At 34.6% G+C, this 20,527-nt stretch overlaps 1 protein-coding gene across 1 annotated transcript in view; it reads left to right on the forward strand.

Annotated features, from left to right (window-relative positions):
- The window catches only part of LOC149840911 (putative V-type proton ATPase subunit H), a 46,317-nt gene extending 26,746 nt beyond the window's left edge, over positions 1 to 19,571 (forward strand). The window contains exons 9-12 of the mRNA XM_090004587.1: positions 8,483 to 8,608; positions 8,702 to 8,827; positions 17,892 to 18,071; positions 19,074 to 19,571. Coding sequence (XP_089860713.1) covers positions 8,483 to 8,608; positions 8,702 to 8,827; positions 17,892 to 18,071; positions 19,074 to 19,322 — 681 coding nt within the window. The 3' untranslated portion in view covers positions 19,323 to 19,571. The remainder of the gene's footprint in view (positions 1 to 8,482; positions 8,609 to 8,701; positions 8,828 to 17,891; positions 18,072 to 19,073) is intronic.
- The last annotated feature ends 956 nt before the right edge of the window (positions 19,572 to 20,527 follow it).

Raw genomic sequence — 20,527 nt, forward strand, 5'->3', positions numbered from 1 at the left:
GAGTTCCTTGGCACACCCTACTTTAAATTTAGAGGGATTCACTTGGTTTACATTTGGCCTTTGGGCCTTTCATGTCTCATCATGCGAGTTCCTTTCCATGAGAATGGGAGAATAAGTTTTCACCATCCTCGGCAGCAAAGTGACACGAATTCGCATGCATGTGTCGTTTTCACGCGTGCCCGATTGCGCGATCCACACACGGATTCTTGAGCCTCCTTTGCCTTGGTGATGATGTCTAGATCACTCTCGTCGGTTTTGTCGATGGGTTGCGGTATTGGAGTCGATTCATATGTCGGGGGATCAACATGCTTCTCGAGACCCCCACTTTTGGTAGCGGGTCAGAGATGCTTCTACTGTGCAACTTGTAGGCTATCTTGCATTTGCTGCAACAGGTTCGACATGTGTTGGAAGCTCTCCACAAGCTTGGACATGTGGTTCTCCACACAAAGCTGCTTTATGAAAATGAAATAGAAGCCTCTCTAAAAATTGTCTCTCTTCCTTCTCTCTATCATGTCTCTTAGTGGATGTCCCTCTATCTTACCCCCTTGCAAGTCCGTGCCCCCGGACTCGTGTCACCCTTTCTAAGGGCTCTTCTTTGTCAATTAAAGGTGATTAGATCCCCATTGGGTCTGATTTGCCTAAAGACTAAGTTCAAGCGACCAACTCCAATCAGTTCGTGTGGATTGCGCTAGCAACTTGGAGGATTTGACCCTTCCCAGCCTAAACTGTGGAACCCTGGCCAACCCCGGATGACCCAAACCTTCGGCAAGCCTTAGCATACCTGGACTAAGTCTTGTAAGTCGTTAGAACCAAGGCTGTAAGTATCGTATCATAACTTGTATCGGTCAGGCACAAAATAAGATACATACCATATTGTACTGTAAAAATTTATAAATTTTGAAAAAAAAATTACACAATTCTAAAAAAATAAAAAAAGTTACAAAAATTCTAAAAAATCATAACACACAAAAAAATGATAAAATGTACAAAATGCAACTATAAAATCACATTTGAAGCATTTATGTCTCTATGAGCTACATAAGACATCATCAATAATCAACTATCTCACAAGAACAATGCAAAATATTAATAGTTTTTTTTTTTTACCTTAACCCACTTCCTTGAGTGAAAAAATGGTGGAAATGCATTCTTATTTGATGAAATCACAAAAGCCCTCTTCATTGTGCACGAATCAACCCCCAAATCGCTCTCATGGCTCTTAGGGTATGTGGGTACCTCTCTAATGACCTCTATACAAATGAGAGTCGGCCTTCAAGAGGTGTCTAAAACCCAAAAATGCGAAATTATTTTTTGGCTCTTTTTAAAGTGCGTCAACACTGTATCGTACGATGTGAATACATGCTCGAATCATACGATATGGATATGATACACACTCATATTGTATCGATACGAGTGTTTATTGCATTATTTTTCTAAAAAGTAACGATACAAACAACATTGGTTAGAACCCCATCCTTAAGCCTTTCCCAAGCTTGGAACCCCCTAAACCCAAGTCTGTTTAGAACATGTTTTCTGACGGAGCTGAAATTTCATCAGACTTGTCAAAGTCGCCCAACCCAAAACGTAAATCATTCGGGTTGACCCAAGCTTCCTTAGGATCCCTAGTTCAAACCCTCTAAGAATCTCAATTTTATCATATCTCTGTATGGAGATGAATTTTACAGACTGGATATGTTTTCCCTAAACCCAGTCCAACCTGCAAAAAACCCAAATTGAGCCCCTTTTATAGGCAAAGGGAGCTCTCATAAAAGCTTCACAATAAACAAAGCAAATTAAATTAGAAAATAATTCTAAATAAACCTGCTACTTAGATCAAACTTCCCTTGGCTCATCATTGTAGAGCTCAATTCACAAGGATCACTTGGGCTCCTCCAAGATCCATTAAGGAGAGACCCCAAGAGGCTGCATGAGTCCCCTAGAGGACTTAAATACCTTGGGGTGCCAAGGTGAGTGGGACCCACATGTCCTTCCATGGAGTCTTCTAGAGGGGAAGCCCCGTGTGGGTCTCACTTGCATTCAATATCTGCATTAATTATGAGAGGGCACCCAAGGATGGGTCCCACACGGCTGAGGTGGCTGCAATGTTGATGTGGCGTTTCCAGGGTGTTAAGATCAATATATATATATATATATATATATACATGTTTATGCATATATCTTTATATATATATATACATACTACATGTATACAACAACAACAACAACAACAACTACGCCTTCATCCCAAAACAATTGGGGTCAGCGATATGAACCAAAAAAGAAATTCATTTTGGGTCTTCCACATGAATCCTTTTCCTCCAATCATTTTTATCCAATGCCATGTCCTCGGTGAGGTTCAAAGCATTCATATCCTTTCCTATCATCTCCATCCAAGTCTTCCTAGGCCTACCCCGACCTCTTTTAACTAATATATTTTCCCATTTCTCCAACCTTCTATCTGGAGCATCATTAGGCCTTCGCCGAATATGTCCAAACCACCGTAAACGATTCTCTCGCATCTTATTTTCAATGGGTGCAACACTTACCTTCTTACGTATCTCCTAGTGTACTACATGTATATATTTGAATATATTATATATATTATATATATATATATATTTATTTATTATATACATATAGGGGACTAAGTAAAATAAGTTGACTTAGTCCAACGGGTAGAATTCTAGCCATTCGGACGTCTCTCCCTTTGGTTATTTGAGAGGGCTTCCTCCCTCTCTTCCTTTACTTCTTTCATTCCTCTATAAAAAGGGATGTGTGTGCATGTGTTAGTGTGTGAGAGTGATGTGTAGTATTAGGTTTGTGTGTTGAGTGTATTTGTAGTGAGGTTTATATGTATTTTTTTCTTTTTATATTTTAGTGAGGTTTATATGTATTTTTTTCTTTTTATATTTTAGTGAGGTTTATATGGATTCAAGGATTTCACATTCCGATCTGTATGTTTGGCTTCTTGTTTTTCATATGTATGGTAAGTTTTAAAAAAGGAGTTATGTTAAAAATAAATAATTTTGTTGAAGTATGAAGAAATTGTTGTGGTTTAATATGCCTTAGATTATGAATATGTGAAGTGAAAAACTATATTTTGCAAAGATATATATGTTTTTAGACACTCATTCTATTGAATAAAATATATTTTGCCTTATTATGTATCCCCTTTGTGGGATTTGTGAGTGTGTTCTTTTAAAACACTTTTGTGGGTTGTGTAAGTGTGTTCCTTAGAGAACACCTTTGTTATCTACTCAAGTTGAAGATTGGTGGATTTTGTGGTTCGTGATTGAATCTTTACACCTTTGTAGTTATCCACTCAAGTTGAATATGTGGCTTCTTAAAATATTATGTGTTTTGCAAAAAACTAAAATTCATATAGACTATCTTTGAAAATTTTAATATATTTTGATGTGATCAAGCATGATCCTTTATCGTGATCTATTTCTAATGAGGCCTTTTTTAATATGTTATTTCATAAATATTTGAGCAATATTGCTCTATTAAGTGAAGATTATTTTCAAATGACACGTGTTGGATTAAGATTTTCTTTTTTTTGGTATATGCCTTAAGAAGACTATATTGAATGACATAAGCATGACTTGTTATCATATAAAAAAAATTGTGTTTTGTGATTTCCCTCTTGCGTATTGATATTCTACATGATGCTTATTGAAGAATGTTACATTATGAGAAAAATTTATTGTTTGGTGTGATCATATATATGTGGATCTTTATGGTTCTTTGGGAGTATTTTATCAAAAAACATCTATATTGTTTTTATGTCTCTTGTTGCTCTTTGTAAGGATTGTATGTAGCCCTTAGTTGGCTCTTTGTATCTCACCCACTAATGGCTTTGTATTTGTGTGCTTGTACACTAGTGCACTTAAGTTTTTATATATATATAACTCTTTGGGAATCTCCATGTGATTGTCTTCAATTGCTTCATAGTAGATTGATGATTTAGTTCTAGCTTTTTATCATATGTGTTCTTGTCTCTTTAATGAGACTTGTTGATCTTTTGTATTTGATGTACTTAGTCCACTTGTCATAAGACATTATGTATTGCATATAATTGCATCAATTAAAATATTGTTGTTTTTATGATTGCACCAATTCTTATGCTAAGGTTTGTACCTAACTTTATTGGATTTGATTTGAAACTTGTCTTTTCAAATAGATATTTGATATGAACTCACCAATTTGGAAATTGAATTATGTGATTATGTATTGCCTTTTTATGACTTTCGAATTGTCCATCACATAAATTTATATAATGCATCATTTTTCTTGGCCTTGTTATTTGATTCAAAGTTGTTTATTGGGGTGAGTTGTGTGCACCTTGTTTTATGTCAATTTAGATTGTCAACTTGTGGTTTGGTTCTAAATGACGGTTGTTTAATCTTTGGATTTGTGAGTGTGTTATGTTACTCATTTGTTATCTGGTCATCGTTATTATTATGGATGCTTATAACTCTATTTATCTGTAATGACAATCTATTATTTAAAACCATGATGTTTCGAAAGATTGTTAAAATTGATATTCTTATTGGTAACATTAGTGTGTTTACATTATAAGCTTTCTTACCTCGAGTATTTTCTCCTTGTTATGTCTCTTATCTAAGTGTCATTATATATAGATAAAAGACGTTTATCGGTGTGGTGAGGTATGTGCACCCGTTGAAACTGATGTTGTTTATAAGAAATTTTGGATTATCAGTGTGGTAAAGTATGTGCACCCGTTGAAACTGATGTTGTTTACAATTTTACAATCATTTGTAAGGTGAGTTATCCATACCTTTTGTGGATTGTAGCTGTTTTGTATTGTCAGAGAGCCCTGTATTGCATGTGCATGATCACAAAGATGATTGTTGTTGACATTTTTTATTGATCTCTTAATGTGTATTGTCAGGGAGCCCTGTATTGCTTGTGCATGGTTACAGAAATGATTGTTGCTGACATTTATAATTGCGCTCTTGTTCTAGTGGCTGATATACTTAAATTTTGAGGTTTGTAGGTCTAGTGAGGTGATTGCTTGTGATGGTCAAACAAGTGTTTTAATTTGCAAAATTTATTCATTATGATGTATGAGATTTTTAAAATCTCTTCGTAATTTTTCTAAACTCATTTGCTCTTTTATGAAAAATGGTTGTTGAAATATTTTCATACATTTTTCATTGTATATGCTTTAGTTGTATGAGTTATTACATGATTAATTGTCTTGCATAATTTGCATAAGGTTATATTTTTTTCAAGCATATATTCAATTAACCAAATATATATTTTTTGCTTTTGTTGCCCTTTGTATTGTCTCATAGGGGATTTGTGCTTATGCACTTTTGTGCTTGTATTGTGCCTCTATGTCTTTGTGTTGTCCATGCTTGGACTTGTATGTGCTTTTCACTTTGTTTTTGTAATTCCACATATTTCATTATATGCTTTTCCAAGCATTTCATTAGTGAAATCTCGTGTATGCCCATAGTGGCTATTGTGTGTATTTGACACTTAGTATTATCTTTTGAAAAATTAATGTTTCTTTAGCACTCTTGTATGTCTTCTGTTGTGTAAAACTATCTTGTGATTTTAACTCTTTTGTGAGTTATTTCTTTAATGATCATGTCTTTTATATGATAAATATATGTGTATTTACTTTAAATAATGCATATTCTCATGAATGATTAAAGCGATAAAAAGTTTATCGTGTGATTTGTGCATGTTAAATGATGCTAAAATAACTTTATATACAGTATATGTGCTTGACTATCCTCTCTCCTTAATATATAATTATTAATCTTTTGAAATCTTATGATATATAAATATATGTGTATAATTGGGATTTTTTTGTTGTGAGCTTTATTTACAAGTTTTCAAGCTTTGATGATATTGGAAATCCTAAAGACCTGTTTAGAGCATGTGATTGAAGATCAAGAGCACTCCTTAAGAAAGCAATGAATAGAAGATCTTGATGAAGACAAATGATGATATTTTATGTAAAGGGCTATTTGTTTGTATTTGCAAACTTACACTGTAAGTTTGAGGGGGAGTGTTAAGATCAATGTACTCTTTTGTATATATATGTATATTGTTTGTACATATACATGTTTATGTATGTATTTTTATATACATACTATATGTATATATTTGAATATATTATATATATTTATTTATTATAAATATATATAGGGGACTACAGCTAGAATTCTAGCCATTGAGAGGTCTCTCCCTTTGGTTATTTGAGAGGGCTTCCTCCCTCTCTTCCTTTACTTCTTCCTCTGGATATGTGTGCATGTGTAAGTGTGTGAGAGTGATGAGTAGTATTAGTTTTGTGTGTTGAGTGTATTTGTAGTGATGTTTATATGTATTTTTTCTTTTAATTTTTACTGTCCATTATGACGAGTTATTCACCAATTGCATTGTAATTCGTACCATTTCGTGACACAAAGTGGATCCCACACGAAGCAACTAGAGCTTGGATCCCGGATCAGTCATACTAGGATCCGTTTGCATATTTTGGACCCTTGGAGCTGGATCGAGCTCACCCGTGATTTGGTCCACATCAAGGACTTAGGGCAATGGATTCGGAACAGGTTCTTCAAAATTTGGATCCACATCAAACCCCAAAATAGAATTAAAAGGAAGGTGTATGGAGTCCATGGTTCGAGTTATCCTTTTATTAATTCTTATATGGTGGTAGCTTGTTAATTTTAGCTTTTGAGTCTATTAATATTTAAGATGGGAGGTGGTCGCAGAGGGGAGGGCTTGGAATTAAAGATCTAGGGCGCTTTAATGATGCTCTGCTCATTAAATGGTGGTGGCTGGTTGCTATGGAAGAAGGACAAGTTAAAAATTTGCTAGAGTAAATACTATATTCCTGGGTGGTGGCCATGGCAATGGGTTGAAAACTCCAAGTCGAAGCTGGGGTCGGGTTTCTGGAAGGGGTTGGCTAAGGCTGAATAGTTTTATGCAATGTGTATGAGTTGAGGTAGGTAGGTGGAACAACACAAGCTTTTGGCAGGATGCATAGATCATGGAGATTCCGCTAAGACATAAATTCCGGGAGCTTTTTCACATATGTAGAGGTATGGAGGCCATGGTGGGCGACTTATGGTTGAGCGCAAGAGGTTGGGAGATCAGCATAGGGTGTGGCCACAGTAGCACCACCATTCAGAAGCTACAAGACCTTATGAGTATGTTGGAAGGAGTGCAACTCACGGGCAGCAAAGACGTGTTACGGTGGGTGCACGATAGGAGAGGACAGTTTTCAGTTGTGTCATGCTATGAGGCTCTGGGCACGCCTATGGTTACTTGGCTGCCCAAGAAAAGTCTTTGGGGGGAAGGATTGCCCCCAAGATCCTCACTACTTGAGTGGCTGGTGCTTCATGGCAAAGTGAAAACAGAGCCATTTGCAAACTTTGGGATTCAGTCTAGCGAGCAAATGCAGGTTATGCGAAAGGAACCATGAATGGGGGCGGGGGGGGGGGGGGGGGGGGGGCATGAATGGAGGTGTTGGGTATTGGCTACTTGGAGGCAGCTTTGGATGCACCAAAATGAAGTCATTTTTGAAGGTGCTACTCCAAACATGCAGGTTGTTGAGGGTAGAATTGATTCTCAAGAGAACTACGAGAAACGTCAAGGAGCATGGCTGGGCCTTAGTGCAGCCAAGGCTAATGTAACGTAAACTCGGTTGAAGGTTTGGAGAGTTCACAAACTCTCTATGTAAAATGTAACAATATTGTAACAGGGTGGTCCCTGCATCATGTACAAAACGGATAAGTACTGAATAAATAGAAATTTTGCCTCTCAAAAAAAATGTTTAAGATGAAAAGTAATGGACAATTTCATGGTGGATAGGATTAGACTGATTTATACAGCAAATCCATTTAGCTTTTAGAAGTTGCTGCTCTTTCATCATTCCTAATTTAGATGTTGAATCCGCTACAAGATAAATGCTAAAAACATAATTTGTGGACAATGGCAAGGTTTCCCTTGTAAAACTGATTGTAAATTCTCCCATGGGTCCAGCAGGATGATTTGCTGCCTGGCTGGACATGTTAAGATCTTCACAACGCTACTAATCAATCAAGGACTGTCAACTATTATGTGAAAGTGGCACAACATTTACATTTGGCATCTCTTTTCTGTGGGGGCATTTTCTTTTGAAGTAGACATTTTGGCTGGACTAATAGTTGGTTCAGTCTTATTCTATGTTGCTTATTGTTGTTTTCATGTTTCATGCTTCAACTTTTTGAAGCCTGGAACTGTTCTATAATTGGAAATCTTTATCTTTTAGAAATAAAATAAATGGTTTTAGTTTTATATATTATCCTCTCCTCGGTTGTCCAGTTCATAAATAAGGGGTGCTGATGCTGATCTTATTTCTTTGAGAAATAGTTTGGAGGAATGCATGAATCTATTCATTTAATGATCTCATACACTTTGTTTAATCATGAAACCAACAATTTCGTATTGTTTTCTGTAGCTCCTATATGAAACATGCCTCTGTATTTGGCTCCTGTCATACTATGATGCAGCAGTAGACTTCCTAGCTACCACAAGGTCACTGCCACGTTTAGTAGAAGTCGCCAAAAGCTCCACCAAGGAGAAGGTGAGATTTTGTATTATGTTAAACTTTACCGTGAAATATTATTGACTGTCTCTTACTCGATTATGATCATCTAAATTATCATTTTTTGTGTAGGTTGTAAGGGTTGTTATCCTCACCCTTAAGAATTTGCTGCCGAAGGGAACTTTTGGGGCTCAGATGGTAGATTTTGGACTGCCACAGGTTGTTCAGAGTTTAAAAGCACAAGCTTGGAGTGATGAGGTAATTTGCGAGCTCGATATTTAACTTAAAGTCTAGTAAGATAGTCCAGTGTTCTTTATCTTTAGTGATCGCCAAATTACTGTACTTTTCTATCCACCAAGAGAAAGAGGAGAAAATCCTGATTCTAATTGATTGATGAAGAGATCTCAGGTATGCTTATAAACCACTTTGAAGTTTTAACCATTGTTAAGAATAGCAATAACTATTTTTTCTGGCATATGCACAAAATGGATTTTCCTTTTTTGAACATTCAAATGTATGGCTTGTGGCTATGCTTCTCCCTAGATCGTTGTAAAATTTGCCATAAAACCACTGTTAAGTTATATGCATAATTTCATAGATAGTTATATATATATATATTCAAGATATATGTATATATAACTATAATTAATAATATAATATAATTTTTGTATTTTATCGTATTATGTATGGACATTCTTGTAAAATGCCTTCTTATAGTCGTTGGGAGTACTCCCAATGGTCACAAATATGACCGTTGGGAGCCTCCAGTTAAAATATTGTGTATATATTTATACCTATCTGATATACGTATATTTATACAATATACATATATCAGGGGTATTTTGGTCATTTCATAATATGTATTTTTATTTAAGTCCATTAGGGACTGTAAGGTCTTTTTTTGTTTTTTTAGTTTTCTGTTTTTTACTGAAAAGCCATATGGATTGTTGGGATGGCAGTCCAACCTGTCATTGGACTGCCCCCAATGGCCATAATGAGGCTCTATAAAGCCTCGCCTCTTTTTGTATAGCTATGCTTTTCTAAAGCATTTGGTGTGTTTAATACAATATCTTTTTCTATTGTGCTCTTGTGAGCTTTGTGCTCTTTGAGGATTTTGTTCTTTTTGTGTATCTCTTTTATGAGATTGTCATCGATCCATTAGAGACAATATTATACTTGTGCACTTGTATAGCCCATCATTGGCATTGTAATTGTGCACTCTTGTTTCATTACATGGTATCAAAACGAGGTTCTTGAAATAGTGAAAGCTATCTTGGGATTGCTCTCCTTGTGGAGATTATGCGTCCATCATCTCTTACAAGCTCAACGAAAACAACTATTTGATGTGGGCGGCCGTTATGGAGAATCACATCAAAGGTAAAAAGCTTTGGGGTTTTGTTAGTGGAACCACTAATGAACCTCAACTTAAATTGACAAGAGAAGGAGATCAAGTCAAAACTCTATCCGAAGAAGAAAAGGAGAAAGCTTTGCAAGAATATCAAAACAAGTTAGAGGATTGGGAATTTAGCAATGCTCAAGTTCTCTCATGGTTCATGAATACCATGGAGTTCAAAATCGCCACCAACATCATCAAATTTAAAAGGGCATGTGATGCATGATTTTTTTTAAAGAGAACCTCTATCCAAAAGGATATGGCTAGGCTATATTATCTTCAATACAAGGTGCGTAATACCAAACAAGGAGATAAAATTGTAAGAGATTTTTATGGTATTTTATCTCCTATTTGGGATGAACTAGCAATGTTAGAACCAAAATGGAAAGATTCGGCTATCGAAATGAGAAAATTGCAAGTTGAAAGAGAAAACCTTTTCTCTTTTCTTTATGGCCTCCGACTGGAATTTGAGCAAGTTAGGTTCTCCTTGCTTCATAGGACTTCGACTCCTTCTACAAGTGAGGCTCTTGCTAAAATTTGCCAAGAAGAAACAAGACTTGAAATGCACAAGTCTAATGATGAGGTTCTTGCTATATTGAGACCTAAAAGTTTTGTAAAAACTTATAAACCACCTCACTTTAAAAAAAAATCAATGGAGAAGGACATAATGGGGGAGGATACAAAGGTAAAATCATTTGTCATCATTGTAAGAAACCGGATTGTCTCAAGTTCAAGAAAGTGGCCGCTGTAAGTGAAGAACCTCAAGAATCCAAGAAAGGGTCCAACTTCAATTATTTGACGATTGCCCAAATAGCAAAGGCCGTCTCACAAATTCTTAAAGCCGCTTCTTCTACATCCGGCGCCGCCATCTCCTCTTCTTTTTCTTTTAGGTAAGTCTTCTTGGATTTTGGATTCGAGTGCCTCTTTTCACATGACTCATAATGAGTCTATTATCCGATTGCACTAATTCGTATTTTTCATGTGTATCAACCGCCAATGATACTTCTTTAAAAGTTAAAAGTATAGAAAACCTCAACAATGTTTCAAAAAACTTTTTTTTTTTAAATGTGAGGGTAATTCCAAAATTAGGTTTAAACCTTTTTTAGGTATCTCAAATTTTCGATTGTGAGTGTAAAGTATTCTTCTCGCCTAAGGCTTGTTGGGTGCAGGATTTTCAGTCAGGGAAGCTAATTAAGCAATGTCATAGAATAGGAGATCTTTACTGTATGGATTTCTTGTGTTTACCCAAAAACTCTTTTTGTAATCATGTCAAAGACATTAATTTAGATCTTTGGCATAAATGATTAGGACACTCAAGTATATCCAAATTATTTTATTTTTTATTTTTGATTTTTTTTAAAGATAAAGATTTTGTATGTGAAGATTGTATACTTGGAAAAATGCAAATGATGCCTTTTGGATCTAGAACTTCCTTGACTAATGAAATCTTTGAATTAGTGCACTCGGATGTATGGGGTCTCGCTTTTGTTATGTCAAAAGGTTGCTATTCATATTATGTTACATTCATAGATGATTTTAGTAGACATACTTGGATATACTTAAACTCAAATATGAAGTTTTTTTCATGTTTTAATTTTTTTTATAATTTAGTTAAAAATCAATTTAAAACAAATATTAAAGTCTTCCGCTTCGACTCAGGGGAAGAGTTTCTTTCAAATAAATTTCAACTATATCTAAAAACTCATGGTATTTTACATCAAATATCTTGTACTAGAACCCTCAACAAAATGATATTTTCGAAAGAAAGCATCGCCACATTATTGAAACTACTAGGATCCTACTTATTTCTAAAGAAATTCCAAAAAAAAATTGGGCCGAAGCTGCTCTTACCGCGATATATCTAATAAATAGAATGCCTTCTCAAACTTTGGAAAATCCCCTATTAAAAAGCTTTTTAATATCTCTTCCGATTTAAAAAGGCAAAGGGTATTTGGATGTAAATGTTTTGTGCTTCTTGAAAAATATAACAAACTCTCTCCTAAAGCTATAAAATGTGTTTTTCTTGAATATGCCGAAAATAAAAAAGGCTATTGACGTTATGATCAAACAAATGATAAACTTTATGTCTCTAGAAATGTTACATTTCTTGAAAATGAAAATGGATTTAATTTTGAAAAACTTAAGGAAGAATCCGAGTATGCCTTCTTATTTTATTTGTTACCTAAATCAAATAATGAAAGTGTTGATAATAATGATATTGATATTTTTGAGTCTATTAATGACTCAAGTGAAGAAAGATAACCAACTCATAATCTCTTACAATACTCTACACGAGATAATGGGGAGCATCTATGTGATTTTGAAAGGTACAATCAATCAACAAATGTTGAAGAAATTAGTATTAGAAGATCTGAACGAATGCATAAGCCTCCAAATAGGCTTGTCTCTTATGAATCATTTTTTCCAAACTATAGGGCTTGCCTTCTAGCAATTCATTCATATCATGAACCATCTAACTACAAAGAAGCTAAAAACATAAAAGAATTGGTAGAAGCTATGAAAATAGAATTATATGCATTACACAAGGCTCATACTTGGGTAGTTCAATATTCTGCTGTTAATTTGTCTTAAGAACGCAGACAGTATGTAACACAAATGACAAATAACACAGACAACATGACGCATATAGCGAATAGCATAGACAACATGATGCAGATAGCAAATAGCACAGACAACATGACACATATAGCAAATAGCAGAGACAACCTATATATAACTTTTTCTGTGCTGTGAATCTTATCCAAGATCGCAGACATCATATATATACGTATATATATTCTGCTGCATAACTATTCCAAGAACGCAGACAAATATATACTGCTGAAATTTGTCAAAAATGTATAAAACACATGCAGAAAATCAAGAAAAGCATCAAGAATACAGAAAATACATATTATGTGCATGCAGAAAAGCGCAGACATGCTGAAAATCAAGAAAAACATCAAGAATACAGAAAATACATATGTTGTGTATGCAGGAAATCACAAGCATGCTGAAAATCAAGAAAAACAAGAATGCAGCTATGTCACAGATTCGGCTAGCAGGGTGCCACACCCGCGTCGATGCGACGCGTCGCGGGTGCGGCACCAGGTGCGGTCAACCCGACCAACGCACCCAGGGTCATTTTTGTCCAATTTTTAAGACAAAAAAATGCCAAGAAATTTTTTTTTGCCCTATATGTCACAGGGATTCTCCAACTAGGTGCCGCACCCGCACCCGATGTGGTCAACCTGACCCTGGGTGCAGTCAACGCACCTAGGGTCATTTATGTCCAACTTTTGGTGTATATATATAATGTATATGTATATATAATTTTTTATATTTTTGCCGCACCCCCGCACCCGGGTTTTTTGGAAGTGCCGCATCCCTGCACCCGCACCTGCACCCATGTGACATAGGAATGCAGAAAATACATATTCTGTGCATGCAGAAAATCGCAGGCATGCTGAAAATCAAGATAAACATCAAGAATACAGAAAATACATATGCGGTGCATGCAGAAAATCACCGGCATACTGAAAATCAAGAAAAACATAAAGAATACAAAAAATACATATTTTGTGCATGCAGAAAATCGCAGACATGCCGAAAATCAAGAAAAGCATCAAGAATACAGAAAATACATATTCTGTGTATGCAGAAAATTGCAAACATGTTCAGGTATTCAGAAAATTAGATTTAAGCATCAAGAATGCTGAAAATACATGTTTAATACATGCAGAAAATTGCAGACATTTTCAGGTATGTAGAAAATTAGATTTAAGCATCAAGAACACTGAAAATACATGTATTATATATGCAAAAAATTGCAGACATGATTTTCCCTTAAATCCATGCAATTTACGCCATGCTAAACCCTCATTCTATCGAAAAAAGAGAAGAACCCGTACCTTTTTGTTTCTAAAACACGAAAAGAGGAAGAAAAGAAGGCAGAACAGGTGTCGAAGCAAGAGAACACAATTTCCTTCTCTCTCTCTTCCTTTCTCTTTCAGCTCAGCTCTCTTTCTCTCTTAATTTTTTTTCTAGCTAGACGTTTCTTAGAGAGAGGCTCAGCCTCTCTCTTTATAATGAAAGAGGTTTCTTCTTATGGGGTGACTCACCCCTCTAGATAGTTTTGGGATAGAGTTCTACTAAAGGTAGAACTCTTCCCTATCATGACTATTTTTAATATATATATATATTCTTTAAATTTAAGCTTTAAATTCCTCTTTATTTTAAAAGTTTATGGATGGATTATGAGTCTGGGCTGGACCCATGACACAAGACCAAATCCATTTGGATTTCAGCCCATATATATATATATATATATATATATATATGTTCATGGGTATTAGTCAATATGGATCCTGGACCATGTCTAGATCTATATTGACGTTAGCCCCTATATATATAGATCTCAATCAATGGATCCTGGACTAGGTCTAGATCCATTTGACGTTAGCTCACATGTATTAACATATGTGTCTTTTTATATTATTTTCAATTTCGAAGATCAAACAAATGTAATTATTTAATTAAAATTATACTTTTAAAATTATTGGAGGAGAAGGATTCATGTGGAAGACCCAGAATGATTTTCTTATTTGGTTTATATTGCCGACCCCAATTATTTTGGGATGAAGGCGTAGTTGTTGTTGTTTTAAAATTTAAAATAGAGGAAAAATTATGAGATATTACACTTATAACTCTATTTATCACCATGGTGTTTCGAAGCATTGTTAAAATTGACATTTTTTTTGTGACATTAATGTGTTTCCATTACAAGCTTTCTTACCTCGATTGTCTTCTCCTTGTTATGCATCTTATTTAAGTATCATTATATGTAGACACAAGATGTTTGTTCACACCTTCGTATGTGTTTTTTTAGCCCATTGATGGCATTATGATTATACTCTTGATCTAGTCGTTAATATACTTATTTTTTAAGTGTCATTATATGTAGACAAGGGATGTCTGCTCACACTTTCGTGTGTGATTTTAGCCCATTGTTGGCATTATGATCATGCTCTTGTTCTAGTCGCTGATACACTTGTTTTGAGTGTCATTATATGAAGATAAAAGATGGTTATACACATCTTCGTGTGTGTCTTTGGTTCTTTAGTGGCTTTATGTTTATGCTCTTGTTCTAGTTGCTGGTACACTTGATTTTGATGATTGGAGGTTTAGTGAGGTGATTGCTTGTGATGGCCAAACTATTGTTGAGATTTGCAAACATCATTCATTGTGTTATATGAGATTTTTTAAATCTCTCCACAAAAATTCTGAATTTTTACTACTCATTTATCCTTATATGAAAAATGGTTATTGAAATATTTTCATGCATTTTGCATCGAATATGCTTTAATTGCATGATTAAGGACACTTTAAATTTGTTTCATGATAGGCTGCTTTGTATATTTTGCATATATATTACTATTTGCAAAAATATTATTTCGTGAGATTTGTGAAATTTTAAATCTCTTATAAGTTACTTTCTCTTAAAAAAGTTTTTATTGGTCCATAATTCGCTCTTTCATTGGTTCTAAACTATTGCATGATTCATTCGTATATGCATGATTAATATTGCTTCTAAAACATAATTTTTGATTGATCCATGTTTGTTATATTTGTCTTATCTTAACCTTTATTGAATGATTTAAATTATTTCTTATATCTTCTGTTGTGTAAAAACGACTTGTTCTCAAAAGAAAATCTATTTATAAGTCAAATACTCTTCTTTGTGGGATTTTATGATTTAAATACCTTTTTGTGAGTCATTTATTCATGGTATTAATATTACTGAACAAATCTTATTTCATGTCTTGCATGCATTAATGTGCCTTTTCTTGATAAATATATGTGTTGATTATCCTAAAGTTAACTTTTTTATGTGTTGGTTGTTTCTTGAGTTTTTCACGTCGTATGCATGACTTTGAAGTTTTTCTAGTAGGTTTTACTTTCTCATTTTGAAGTATTGGGGTATTGTGCATATTTCCATAAATGTTTTTCATGAATGTTTAAAGTGATTAATGATTTATGCCTCCTTCCATAATATCAATATATTTTGAACAAATAATATTTTAAAATGTTATTTGTTTTTATGATATATATGTTCCTTTGTATAGTTAGGATATTTGGTTTGCTGATCTATTTACAGGTTTCTAAGTATTGAAGAGCTATTTTTTAGCAAATGATTGAACAAAAATATTGAAGACTATACATCCTTCAATGGAAGGAACTAATGAAGAAACATGATGGAGACTATGAAGACTTTTAAATACATGGGTTCTTTTGTTTTTGCAAATTTACGGTTACATCACCTCAAGTTTGAAGGGGGGGTGTTAAGTTATATATATATATATATATATATATATATATATATATATATATATATATATATATATATATATATATATATATATATATATATATATATATATATATATATATATATATATATATATATAATGTAATTTGGGTTGCCCACCAGGGGCATTTTGGTCATTTTGTACATGCTAGAAAATAGGTTTTTCTTTATTATTCTTTTATTTTTTTATATTTTATCTCATTATGTAAGGGCATTCTTATAAAATGCATTCTTATAGTCGTTGGGAGTACTTCTAATGGTCACAAATATGACCGTTGGGAGCCTCCCAACGTCTATTTGGAGGCTCCCTCTTGGCCTCTTCTTGTCTATAAATAAGGGCTTAAGGCTCCTTGTATTTGAAAGCTTCTTTGAAGCTCCTTAATGAATAAATTCATTATTTTTAAGTGTTCTCTCTTTTGATATTCTATGCAATCTTGTGCTTGTGTAAGCCTTAGTGCCTTTTGGATTGTCCCATAGTGGACTTGTACATGTGCACTTTGTGATTGCGTTCTTCATAAGTCCTTAGTGGTTTTTGTGCTTTGGGCGATTTGTGGGTGTGATTTGTGCATCTTGAGTGAGGTGTGTGAAGACTCCTTGTTTAATTACAACCACTTCATGTTGGCACAAAATATGTCAAAAACAGCATCCTCGAAATAGTTGGTGCACTAGAAGCTGGTGAAAGTTGCTTTTCCCATAGATGCATCTTTCTTAGAAAATTATTTCAATCTGAATGAAGTAATCAGCTATTATCTTATCAGAGATAAAAATCAAAAGAGAGAATAAAGGATCCTTGTTTTTTTATTCTTTATTTTTTTCACTTTTTGCCTAGAAAAGCATCTTAACGAAGGTCACTAGGGGCCTAGATATCTTTGTATGCTGGAGTGAGTTCTATAAATAGTATACTGTGATCTATGTTACAGGGATACTTCAATTTACACCTGTCATGTTCCTTTCTATAGTATTAACAGAAAACTGTACAAAAATGCATGTTCCATGTCCTGTTGGGCATGTCCATGTGACAGGCTGGTTTGCGGGTTATAGGTTGCAGCCAAAATGTGGGTGCAAGCAACCATGCCATCACCATGTAGCGTGAGATGTAGAACTTGGAAATAAATCCAGTCCAACAAGCTTAAGCTGAACATAACCTGAACACAATCTCGGCCAATGATTGGTAATCTTCATGCAGGTTCACCCGCCTACTGAAGAGAACAAAGGTTAAAGTGTGGCTTGATCCATCAAGTCTAAGTGTTGGGCACAGGTCCAATAAAAAATATCCCTACCTACTTAGCCAGTCAGGCTGGTATGGACTATTATGCCAAACTCTTTGTGGTTATTCTTGAATCTTGAGAGAACTATATTGTATTTTTAGCTGTTTCTCTTAAATTTGGGTATATTCTGATTGTAATTTGAAGTTGAGATTTTTCTGGTGCAATTTTGGGAGACATGACTCATACATATAAGTATGGGAATTTTCTTTTTGTCATTACTTTATCTTGTCTATGATCTGGAAATAAAATGACAGATCAGGGCCCTGTTCTGATTGGTTTCAAATTCTCTTGTAGGATCTCTTGGATGCATTAAACCAACTGGAGGAAGGGCTTAAGGATAATATCAAGCAATTGAGTTCTTTTGACAAGTATAAGCAGGAAGTGCTTCTCGGTCATCTGGATTGGTCACCTATGCACAAAGATCCGGTGTTCTGGCGTGAGAATATCACGAAATTTGAAGAGAACAACTTTCAGGTATTATTTTTCCTTCAAGTATCATATAAAATTTCATTTGTGATACATTGGTGAAATTTCATTTGATGATTTAAGAAGTTGGTTTGCTAACAACAGATGCTCAAGCTTGTATTAATATCTAGAAAGTAAAAACTGAATCAAGGCTTCTCTTACATTCTTTTTGCAATCGCCATGTTGTGAAGCATATAATTGTTGTTAGACGGGTTTAGGATTTTATTCTAAATAAAGTTTAGAAGGATCTGATAAAAATTGTAACCAGTCTGATAAAAAAGTGTCTTTTCTATTTGCTTTTCTGAAGTTGCTAGAGTGCAAAATTGTTGTCTAATTTCACAAAGCTCTGGAAAAAGGTAGATCACCTTTACATAGCTGTTACTGAGAATTGCATATATGATATAACAAAGGTGAGCATTTTGGTCAATTCAGAGACCAGATGCCATTTATATTACTTCTCTGGAAACTGTAACTCATCTTGAATGATATATTCATTGATATATGTTGATGTATATCAGTAAACATACTTCTGAAGATCAGTTCTTGGCTTTCGTCTCCATTTGTACTCCTGTTATTTAGAATTTGTCCAACCTAACTTTGTTGAGGAATTCTGTAGTAATGTGAATTGTCATAATTTCTAACTCGATATTACAATAAAACAAAAAAGAAAGAAACGTGTATCAGAAATAAGAATCTGGATTTTTTTTTGGAAACTTCTAGGACTGTTAAATTCAAATATACTGGGACTTGGAAAATTAACTTTTGCAGATGTCAAGAATCCAAAGTACATGAATCTCAACATCAGCTGGTTATGTAAAAGATTTGACTTTGTATCAAACCAGCTTGTCTAGACACCCTGTTCATGCTTTTGCTGAAGTCGATTGTCTTTATCACTACACTTCCTAGTTTTAGACTGGCCACAAGTGAAACACTGCAATTATCTCCATTCTGTTTGGTTTTCTTTCCACTGTTTCATTTTTTACAACGTTTGTACTTATTTCCAAATTGCAGATACTACGTGTGCTCATTACAATACTTGATACATCTTTGGATCCAAGGGCTCTTGCTGTTGCATGTCATGATATATCACAGTTTATCCAGTATCATCCAGCTGGTAGAGGAATTGTGACTGATCTAAAAGTGAAAGAACGGGTGATGAAGCTCATGGATCATGAAAGTTCAGAGGTGAGCAAGAATGCTCTTCTCTGTGTCCAGAGACTTTTCCTTGGTGCAAAGTATGCAAGCTTTTTGCAGGGTTAGTTTGTTCTCCGAATTATATAGTTTCTGGTGAAGAGATTTTTTTTCCCCTCGCTTGTAGACTCCCATCTCTGCTTCTTGTTGTGGTGGAACAGATAAATCATGTAGAGTTCTAACGAGGCTTGTTTTAACAAGAGACAATAAAGCTGTATTTATTTATTTGTTCATCAAGGAAACATGAACATATTCCGACATTACCATATTATGCACTTGACATATTCGAAAGTTGAAGTCTATCACCACTTGGAGATATTTCAGATGTCGTTGCATCTTTGATGCTTCACGTGCATAATAGGATGAGCTTTTGGACATGACTTCGCATGTGGGCTAGAGATGCTTGAATTTTCAACTAAAATATGACCCAACCACTCGGATCTGAGATCCAAGCAATTTGGCACATCCTAAATGATTGAAATATGGGACCCAAATAGATCCATATTTGGGATGGCAGCCCGATAGATGAGTGTCCATGGGGAACATGTGATTCTCTCCTCTAAATTAGATTATAAGCTGACAGCTGATTCATGATTATATTCTTGCATCTTTAAATCGAAATTGATAGTGACGCCATGTTATTTCTATGATCAACCTAAAAGATGCTTTTTTTGACGAGTTTTTGTTACATGGCACGTGGCAGGAGTTTCAGGCCGTCACTAGGTCAAGAAATTACTGTTTACAAACTACATTGAGTTTTGTGTTGATTGGTTCCCTCAATGTCATGATGTGCAGCTCTTCATGTATTTTTCTTAGCTGTACTGGAAGGGTTCTGCTCAACAAGTCCTATTTTTTCTTTTTCTTGACGAGGAATTCACCAAGATGACTAACCCCAGCTTGCTACGAGAGAGAGAGAGAGAGAGAGAGAGAGAGAGAGAGAGAGAGAGAGAGAGATTATCGTAAAAACAAGAAAGATGATGGCATTATTTGAGAAATGTTAGCAAACCTTTTGAGAACAAAAATTGAGAAAATGGGAAGGGATGTGTCTTCTAAAATTTTAAAATATTTTATGTAAAATAAAATAAAAAATAATTAAAGCTTCTTGAGGCACCCCTTGAATGTGGGCACGTGAGTAAATACTTTTCTTTAGCAATAATGAGGCCTAAAGCAAAATCATAATTTGTAAGGATAGGAGTCTACCACAACAATTAATTATCTCAAAGATTGCCTAATTAATCTTGTATTTATTTATTATGTGTCAAAATTATAAAGTG

This window comes from Nuphar pumila, chromosome 4 (assembly GCF_984573655.1).
Source record: "Nuphar pumila chromosome 4, dmNupPumi1.hap1.1, whole genome shotgun sequence".
NCBI classification, from domain to species: Eukaryota; Viridiplantae; Streptophyta; class Magnoliopsida; order Nymphaeales; family Nymphaeaceae; genus Nuphar; species Nuphar pumila.